The 10,194-nt window shown below is 33.6% G+C and overlaps 1 protein-coding gene across 1 annotated transcript; it reads right to left on the minus strand.

The window, feature by feature from the left end:
• Positions 1 to 244: 244 nt before the first annotated feature.
• LOC149540683 (uncharacterized) lies at positions 245 to 1,601 on the minus strand. Its single transcript, XM_089801777.1, has 2 exons — positions 823 to 1,601; positions 245 to 518 (listed from the first exon to the last, which is right to left on the minus strand). The coding sequence occupies exon 1, from the start codon at positions 1,521 to 1,523 to the stop codon at positions 873 to 875; it is 651 nt and encodes a 216-aa protein (XP_089657903.1). The 5' UTR covers positions 1,524 to 1,601; the 3' UTR covers positions 245 to 518; positions 823 to 872.
• Between the last annotated feature and the right edge of the window lie 8,593 nt (positions 1,602 to 10,194).

The raw sequence follows: 10,194 nt of genomic DNA on the forward strand, positions 1-10,194 counted from the left end.
TTAAATAAATAAATAATTGTCAAATCTTATCATTAAAATTACAATTAGTTAAATGACATCTTAACCGTAATTCATTCACAACAATTGAAACTATTTACAATTTGTAATTATTTAAAATTTTCAATTAAGAATACAATACAACTATAAATTTACAAAAACTACTATTTAATTTTTTAAAAAAAATTAATAACAAGAAAGCTAACTGAATTTATATAAACAATTAAAACTAGAATTACTTATAAAATTAAAATCCAAATGGCACATGTTTGTTTTTTTTTCAATGGAAACAATCGGATTACATAGATATTGGCATCTCTGCCATTACATAGCTGATAACAACATTATGAGTAAGCGTATATCTAAACCAGAAGTCGTCATTTGGGTAAGTTGCCACATGCAAGGGGATGTGGTGTCACAGTCACCCAGGGGTCAAACCTAGTACAAATGCGCTTCCGCAGGTTTGAACCTTAGTGGATCATCCTCACCAATTGAGCTCTTTGTACATGAAAGATATACACCTGGAAAAGTTAAGACAGTAAGATTTCAGGTAGTGAATTTTCTAAAATTGGATTGCTTGTAAAAACTGATCATTTAAATTTTTTTAGTTAGCAGTGTTTGAAACAAGACCTATTCCATGATCTATGTGTCATGAGAATAATGCAGAAAACAAAATACCTAGTTGATGGTCGATAGATCATCATGAGAATGATTGAGTAATCTACATCCAACGCAACCGTAGAATGAAGGAAAACAAAGAAGAGTGCAGTCCGTACCTTTAACTAGGTAATTCAGCGGAAAAACAAAGAAGAGTGCTGTACGTACCTTTAAATGGGTAATTCAGCGGAAAAAAGAAGAGTGTGGGCAAATGGGGTTCAAGTCATCCGGCCGGCAGTGGGCGGAGCAGAAGGCAGTGAGGAGTGGCAGTAAGCAGCGCTGGACTCGGGCTGTGCGAGAGGCCGAGAAGCCAAAATAAGTTGAATGAGAAAGAGAATGGTTATCAATGACACAAAGAGGCCTGAGGCGAAGATGGCAGCAATGGAGGTGGGTGTAATGCCTCCCATTTTGGTGGCCACGTAGGTTAGATAGCTGCAGGCTGTCACAATTCCGGCGGAGACAAGGACGAAGCGTTTTATGTTGGGCATATGGAGGGTAGGCATTGCAATCGGGGTGATGACCAAAATGAAGGCGAGAAGAAAAGACAGGGTTGTGAGGATCAACACAGCTTGCGCCAAAGCTCCATCTGTTGTTGCAGGCATAGTGGTGATGACAGCAGTGTTGCAAGAGAGTATAGCGATTGCTACTATCCAGATCTTCTTCGTCTCTTCCCATTGATTTTCTGGGCTCGCTTGCTCTGCGAAAAACTCGTACAGTCCAAAAAGCACAAGTAACTTACACAGATATGAGATTACAACCTCCTCCTTGTTGCTCAATGTTTTGTCCTTGCTTTCCCCAGGAAGCGGATCTATAGCAGGACCCTTTTCCAAGTCCAGCTTATCTATCTTGCCGTCGCCTTTTGTTGCCATTCTAGGGTCTCCCGTTAAAGCTTGAGTTTTTTAATGGAAGGACTCGCTTGCCTTTTGCAGACTTCACCACTTCGCTGTAAGGGGAACTTTTGCTGTCGATTGCTCTCTTTAAAGGCCTGTGAGGAAGGATCTATGGAATTCATTAATTTTTTCTTTGATAATCCAATTATTTTGTAAAACGTAAAACAAATTCGCGGAAATGACGAGGAAGCTCCTCGATGCCGCGTCTTGGTCGGAGATCAGATGCGTGTGAACAAGCGGGAAGATTTGTCCACCCAAACCTACGCAGTAGAAGTAGACGGGAAGAAACAGGGAAAGACTAGGGCAACTAAAGTTGTACTGAAAGTGTCGGCAATGGAAAATTAGACGGAAGAGACAACTTTAGGAGAGGTAATGTCGTCCGTATGCAGCTTCAATTTTCCAACGATGGAAGCACTGTCGAAATTGAGAGGGTAAGAAATGTTGTGCACCGGCCAATTTGGGCGCTGGAAAAGAAATTCATCGGATGTTTCTGAATGAGAAGATTAGAGTCTCCAACACGGAAGAACTTCTCCACCGTAACCCACACGGTCAACGTGCGACTGCGGATACGATTGGTCGAAATTGGGAAAGTAGAGGGAAAGATAGAGGGAAAGAGGGAAACAGCCAACATTAGTCCCGGATAGAATGAACTAACGCGGAAAGTGGTGTTTTTCTTCCCCTTGATAAAAGGCTCTAATTGTTAGATGATCCACATAACCTCTGGGCTTGAGAAATGGGTGCATCATCTCGCGGAGACTGGTTTTCGATATGGGCAGCGGTGATTATGTGCGTGTCATTCCTGGTGAGCATAAGGGTTCTGAAGAATCCAATTATGCTTGAAGACACGCATAAATTGGATGGCTCCTCCCTGGTGTTTGTGGGTTTGGAAATAGGTGCCATGTTTTCTTCCGTAGGAGTGCTCGCAGTTAATACATGGGTGGATAGCAGCGTGTCGCGACCAAAGCTGGAACGAGGGATCCGCCAAGTACTTGCTCTGTCTCTTGCCTGCTCTGCTCTGGCCGCTTCATTCCTTTCTACATCGTTAAGCAGAGTTATCGGGCAGGGCTAGCTGCAACTCCACAACCGCCTTCAGAGCAAAGAAACCTCGTTATCTCTCTCTGTCTTCCTCTCTATCACTATCTCCTTACCTATTTCTCTCTCAAAATAATACTTGCCGTTCCATGGATGGGGGCGTGTAGTAACTCTTCTTAGGTTTAGTTTGTTTTCAGCTGCTGTATCATGTGAAGTCCTCTTATTAACAGAGGTATACCATGAATATTAATGATAATAGATGTGATGTTTTAATAGCTGCCTGCGCCCTCAGAATTTCTCTATCTCTATCTGCTTTCAGGGAAGCTAGTAAGTTTAAAGTACCGAATGCTTCACAATTAAATCCAAATGCCTATGTATCTAGCAAAATTTCAATCCTTGGGAAATATTTTTCAAAACCCCATCATTGCCCTCTTCATCATAAAGGGCCACACTTCTCCAAGATCTTCTGTCAAATAGTCGTGTGTGTTCTTTTTCTTTATATATTTCAATATCTTGCATATATGGTTTCTAGAGTACTATAATAAGCATATAACATATCTTGAAATTACAATTCGTTGTAGTTAAAAACAATCGTGCCTGACGATGGTTTTGAGACGCACTAAAAAATTAACTTCTGCCTTTACTTTTGCTTGTGTTCTCAACCCATCGACTACTTCGAAGTGATTCTGAAACTACTATTTCCCACATCAGTCATTGTATCTGCTGTAGAATTTAAAACAGGGTGAAAAACAGAGAACGAAATACACAAACAGATCTAAACCGAAAAAAATATTTCTTTTAACACATGCCCAAAACTACTACAGCAAAAACCAAGTTCATTCATTTATCACACACACGACACACTCTGTTTTGAACAGAGAAACCTCTGGTTTTACAGTAGAGAACATAGTTTGTTGTTGCAGCATCTTCTGTATGAAAAATCAGATTTACATGTTACAGATGTATCTCATATAAAACATATTCCTCTATCAAAATAATAAACCTAAATGAAAACCTACGGTATGAAAAGCTAGAGTTCACCGCTTCTAAAAGCAGTTTGAACAAAAACTAAAATGACATTTTCATGGTTCTGGTACTCTACATGGAGTTGTGTGCATCCAAAATCATTTCTGCGCTGATTGGTTAATGTGTTCCTATGCTGAGTCTTTGATATCCACACGTTGATTAAATTACCTGTGGGAGATGTGTGGTGACATATCTAGGCCCTCTTTGTCGCATATGTATGACTTCATGGCGGACAACTCTGTGTACATAATGTTTATGTCCTAATAGTAAATTTGGTCAATTATTTAGTTTTTGTGGAGGGAGTAGTGTATTTTGATTTATCCTTTATAAGAAAATCCTATAACATGTATAACTTATCTCTTGATTATCAAATTAGCAACTTAAAGAGAACAAAAATTGATTAAACATATGTATTCTTTTTTCTTATGGGATCAATTGTGTCATAGATTTTTGCATCAACATTTTAGGTTATACTATATGATCAATCATCAGGATGCACAAGAGAGCGAAGGAATTGAAAATCTACTTAATTTTGAACAAATATGGAGCACTTGCAACTAAATCGTGTTGTTTAAAGAAGTTATCTTCGATAATTTCGTGTGCCTCCTCTATATGTAATTATCTATATCATCTTTAATTAATCCTCTCTGTATATCTACCCCCCTCTCCTTATCTACCCCTTTTTCTTCTCAATGCATCCCTCTCCTTTATATACATCTTCATCTCTATTTGTCTTCCTCTTCATCACTATCTTCTTACCTATTTCTCTCACTCTTTCCCCCTCTATGTATGTCCCCCTCTCCAAATTTCTAACAAAACATATATTGTCATATTTAATTGTTTATGAATGTTGGGTGATTTTTTTGATTTTTTTACATCAATTATGGGTCACATTTGATTATGAGAAATGCATACAGATCTTAAGAATGTAAGATGAGTTGTACTATATCAATTATGGAGTACATTTTATCATATGATCGACACTTAAAAATATAATCATTAATGAAAGTTATATAATATTCATGATAGGTTATATTTTACCATGTTCCATGTTAACAACTTTTAAATACGTTATGCATTAGATTTGACTATTTCTCAAAATTACAAAACTTAGGCATGTGTGATGAATTGTCATATCTTAATTATGGTTTACATTTAATTTGTGTTCAATTTTTTACAATTTTAAAGAATGTGTGGTGAATTGTGATCTATAATTTGATGTATACCAAGTATATTAGTGCTAGTCTCACAATGACTCAGAAAGTATTTTGTTTTTAAAGTATTTGTACTGTTTTAATACCAAAAAAAATAGATATAACTGTGAAACTTATAAACAAATATATATATATAGTGCCAGAATCGAATCATGGAAATTTATAACTATGAAACTTTTCCCAATATTCCCTCAAATGAAACTTCAATTATTTTGTGCCTTTGTAGCTCAAACCTTTATCTTCTTCCTCAACACATGAGACGAAGTTGGCCATGATTAAATTTTCTAATTTCATACTTTTAGATGAAACCCTAATACACTTAATTCATAAGCCCCCAATACGTCTCATTTACCAAATAAATTTCACCAATTGAATTTCAACACCTAGATGGTATTTACATTTACTATGTTCTCAAATGGCCTTAGGTAGATTTATTGTCGGTTGCCCAATCCAATGGGGTTGGTTGTTGTAACTAAAGATAACATTGTCATTGTCCTCAAGATAGCCTTTATAGGGCATGCCTCGTCAATGAACCCCTACCTACTTCTCAGGAAATTCTCCTCAACTATTTGAATTCTCCAATGACATTCCCACCATTCAAATCCCTTAAGAAACATTAACAATAACAAAAGCACTCTTCTATTGCGTACGCACACAAAAAAAATAGTTGCAGCTTCAAAATCGCACACGCGAAAAGCTTGAATCCATATTTCTTAGATTTTTAGTGTTTGCTTCAAACACAAAAGATCATCTCTTCCACTGATTAACACTAGATGCTCTATCATTTGTCTAGTACAACTGTAATAGCAACCAGGTGTGAGGGGTATGTGTAATATGTCTTCTCGAAAGGAGTGATTAAATAGAATGGAAATTTTATTCTATTGACATCTTTGTTTGGACATATTATAATCATAATTTCACTTACAAATATTTGTAAAAATGATAGTTTATAAATGCTATCATAAACCTTTGTCGAGATAGTGGACCAGATGCATGAATATATTGCATCCACTTGCATACGTAATGTGTAAGTCTCAGCAATGGAGATGGTATAAGCTATTTGGATAAGAAACAATGTGAGAAATTCTAAGTATTGCGAAAAAGTAGGAGGGAAAATCAATGGATGAACCAATTTCCATGGTCGTCCATTGCCTTCACTAAAATTTCAGCCTTTCATTCTAAAAACCATCTCTTGCAGTTCATACCATGTACGTGGTGTGATGAGGTCAAAATGCTTTGAATTCTCCAATCAGGGGATGCAAGAAATTATTGCCAAAAGCCGAGTGGATAAGCATAGATAGTGGTGACGTGGATTTACAAAATAAAACAAAAAAAATAGTGAAATCATATGTACAATTTGATGACATAAGTGACTTCGATGGTTGTCTATTGCTATGAAAAGATTGCAACGGTTGACGGGACAAATTAGCTTGGCACATCTCATACAAGGGAACACCTTTGGCGTAATTATTTAAGCTTGTGTGGGTGGGGAGGAGTTTCAATTTGATCTCTACGTGATGAAAATTTAAGAGAGAAGATTATGGAAAATTAAAATATGAAAAAAGTTCTTTTGCATCTTCCCTATAGTTGGTTCCTTATCATGGGGTTAGTGCCTCAATAGTGATATGTGTAATGTCCCACCATGTGACCCAAAAGAAATTAACCTAAGGTTTCACTAAGTTTGCCAAACATTTTTTTTAAAAGATAATAACTTAACAACAATATATATAATAGCAGAAGCAATAAGATACACTCATACATCAACAACACATAAACAAGTTACAACTCTCAAGGGTCCCATGACAATGAATCACATTTAATTTTAATTAACACCAAATCCCATATATAATAACTCCTCATCAAAAAATAATGTACAAGTATGAATCTATTTAAACAATATATAGTCATCTCGAATGCCACTTGGCAATAATCATAATACACCATCATCTACTGTACAGGTCACAGGGTATGAAGGACCAAAATAATATACATCGTGAAATAAATTACATCATCTTGTAAGATCTATGAAATCAAATACAATACACTAAGTATAACCATCCATCATAGAAATATAGAAATAGATAGAATGCAACATCTACACAAACACATCCAGCAGTGGCATTCAATGGTCGAATCTCAATGGTATAAGAAAAAGTACTACCACCCAACCTCGTGGAACCCAAAAAGGTCCACTCCCACCGCACTAAGCAGATAAACTCAAGTCCCAAATGGATAACAAACTCAAAATTCAAAAGCCAACATCTAAGTTCAAGGAATCACCTGAAAGAAAACTATCTCAAAGGTACTAAGACATAAGTATCAACTAAACCCAAAGGCAACACAGACATGTAGAAAATCTGTTATGCATGGGGGCAAGTGTAATCACACGAACCAACTCTAGGGTTACCTAGCTAGTCTTTTAATCCATCAGCCCCCTGGTGACTCTATGCAGCACTAGTATCCTTTCATATTGACAAGGCATACTAACAAGTTAACTCTAAGGTTACCCGGCAAGTCTTTTAATCCTCCGGCTCCCTAGTGACTTTCTGTAGTACCAATATCTTGTTAGTTCATTTTCAACCCATTTAATTAAATATTATCACTTATTAAACAACCTACAATGGGTTACTCGTCGGCCTCTTTAGGGCCTCGGCTTCCATTGCAAGCCACTTCCCAACATGACATAGAGATAACCTACCCTAAGTTTAGTAAAATCAAAAGATCACAAAAGACCACATATTATGCATCAATTCTTAAACAAGCAACTGATAAGTACCAAAAATCAATGATCATAATCACAGATTCCACCAAAATGATCATCCTAATAGGACTGATCCCAAAATCAAGTATACATAAACCAAACCATGTCATAACATGACATCACCAAGAACAAATCATACAAGCACCTCAGTCCTATACAAGCAACTGAAAAGAAATCAAGTATAACTGATCGAAGACTTAAAGGTTATATTAGATAGGTCACACCATTCACCTTAGTTTCACACAAGAACACTAGAAAGAAATAACAATCAATGGATCAAAACACCTCATAGAGCATATGAAACACATTATCATGGTTGAGTATAAAAGATCGTATACAACGCATCATCGTGAAATCACAAACAAAAATCCCAAGCCTCTGGTAAACATCCTAATTGGTCAAAGCTAAGTCAACTTGACACCCAAAGGTAAAATCACACGTCATAAAAAGAGTACATACAAATGTAACTTTCATAATTTATTAGGTTTTGAAAACCCTAAATTTTAATATTTACTAATGGTTTTTAAATTAAATCATGTACAATTTTATAATGGAAATCAATTTTCTCAAATAAGGGTTTCAACCTAGAGAAATTATGAGAATAGAAACACAACAGACATAGAGAAGACATGAATTTGAAGAACGAGCAACTACTACACAAACCCACAAGATCCTACCACAAGGTCCTACCTGGATCTGATGCTAAAACAATGAATGCACAAACATGCAAGAATCTTCCTTTTCCTTCGAAAACCTTCTTTTCGAAAATTGGCTTCCAAACTTGTGTGTCTAGAAATGGGCTCTGATTTCCTTAATAAAGAGTTTTTTTCCCCCAAATCAGGGCTTTGATCATGCAATCATGCAAAAACTCTTTGTCTTTAATTATTATATTTTAATTTTCATGCACACACTTTATACAATTTAATTAAAATAAACTTTATTAAATTAAAGCTTTCCCTCCCTTATTAATTTTTGAAGCATTTATAATAATATATTTATTAATTTAATTAATAATATTATTTAGAGCTTATTATTAAAATAAAACTCCTAAATAATTATCATTAAATAAAATAAATATAACTGTGCCACAATTAGAACCATAACTTTATCTTTAAATATTCATTCTTTTATTTAAATAAATTCACGAGACATTTTTTTACTAATATATTTATTAACTCAATTAATAACATTATTTAGATTTTATTATTAAAATAAAACTTCTAAATAATTATCATTAAATTTAATAAATATAAATATGTCAAAACTAGAACTTTAATATAGTATTTTAAATTTAATTCTTTCATGCGCATTTAAAGAACTTTTAAATTAAAGTATTCTTTTATATTTTCTTTTCCTCCACTTTATTAATTAGTGCAAACACTATTTAAAACATAGTTTATTATTTAAATTAATAAGAATATTAAAGTTCATTATTTAAATGCAACTCTAATCTAATAATTATTAATTAAATAATCATAATAAAATAATATTTAATCTTTAATCTTTTAATATTTTTATTCAACTCCTTAAATTAGACTTTTAAAATAAATATTTTAAACTGAAGTACATATTTAATAATGCAATTAAATAACATCATATTCTAATCTTTCTTTAACAAATTTTCTAAATTTAGACTTCTAAATTTTAGACTTTTTTATTTAAAGCATAAATTTAATTAGTTTTTAATTAACTAAATATTCACATAGTTTAATATTTTCTTTTTAATCTAATAATATTTATTACTCAACTAATAATATTATTTAGAGTTTATTATTAAAAGAAAACTCCTAAATAATAATAATTAAATTAAATAAATATAAGTACGCCAAAAATAGAACTTTAATTTAATCTTTTAAATTTAATTCTTTTATTTAATTAATTTCTCAATTAATTAAATATAATTAAATATTAAATTTTCTATATACAAATTTCATGCAATAACTTTATTCAATCTAAATTAATAATTTCCTTTCTCCTTTTAATTAATTTATTATATTTTAATTTTCATGCATAAGCTTTATGCAATTTAATTAAAACAAACTTTATTAAATTTATGTTTTCTCTCTCTAGTTAATTACAAGACATTTTAATAATATATTTAAATATTGAATTTCTTTATAAAATTTCTATTAAATTAAATCATTAAATTATCTTTTAATATGATTTAATTAAAATAGAAAATCATCATGTCGACCCACAAAACCAAATACTACAACTCAAATGAAAGTCAAAGAACAAAGTCAAAATCCAGAGTCAAAGTCACAGATTCATGTCACTTGATGAATTCAAAAAGGTGAAACTAACTCAGATACTTGTCCTATTTTCTAGGACAATTGGCTTAGGTTAGGATTTGGACTCAAGAGTTATCTCTCCACTTATGCCATTGAAATACTGCGATAGGGTACATTCATCCTGGCAATTCAGGGAATTCAATACCCCGTACCTATAATCTACATAAAATCCATGCATGTACAAACACAATATTCTAAACTAAATAGACAATGTTAGGAAGTGGTACATCGTGTGGATCCTGACTAGCAGATGACTATGACTCCCTTCCTCAACCACATCGCAAACATCACACATAAAGAAAACATACATGCACACCATACACATG

The sequence above is a fragment of the Cupressus sempervirens genome, chromosome 9, assembly GCF_028749045.1.
Source record: "Cupressus sempervirens isolate cs-2001-9-10 chromosome 9, ASM2874904v1, whole genome shotgun sequence".
Classification (NCBI taxonomy): Eukaryota; Viridiplantae; Streptophyta; class Pinopsida; order Cupressales; family Cupressaceae; genus Cupressus; species Cupressus sempervirens.

Excerpts from the sequence above, each read along its gene's own strand:
- LOC149540683 (XM_089801777.1), bottom strand. The coding sequence starts at position 1,523 with ATGGCAACAAAAGGCGACGGCAAGATAGATAAGCTGGACTTGGAAAAG.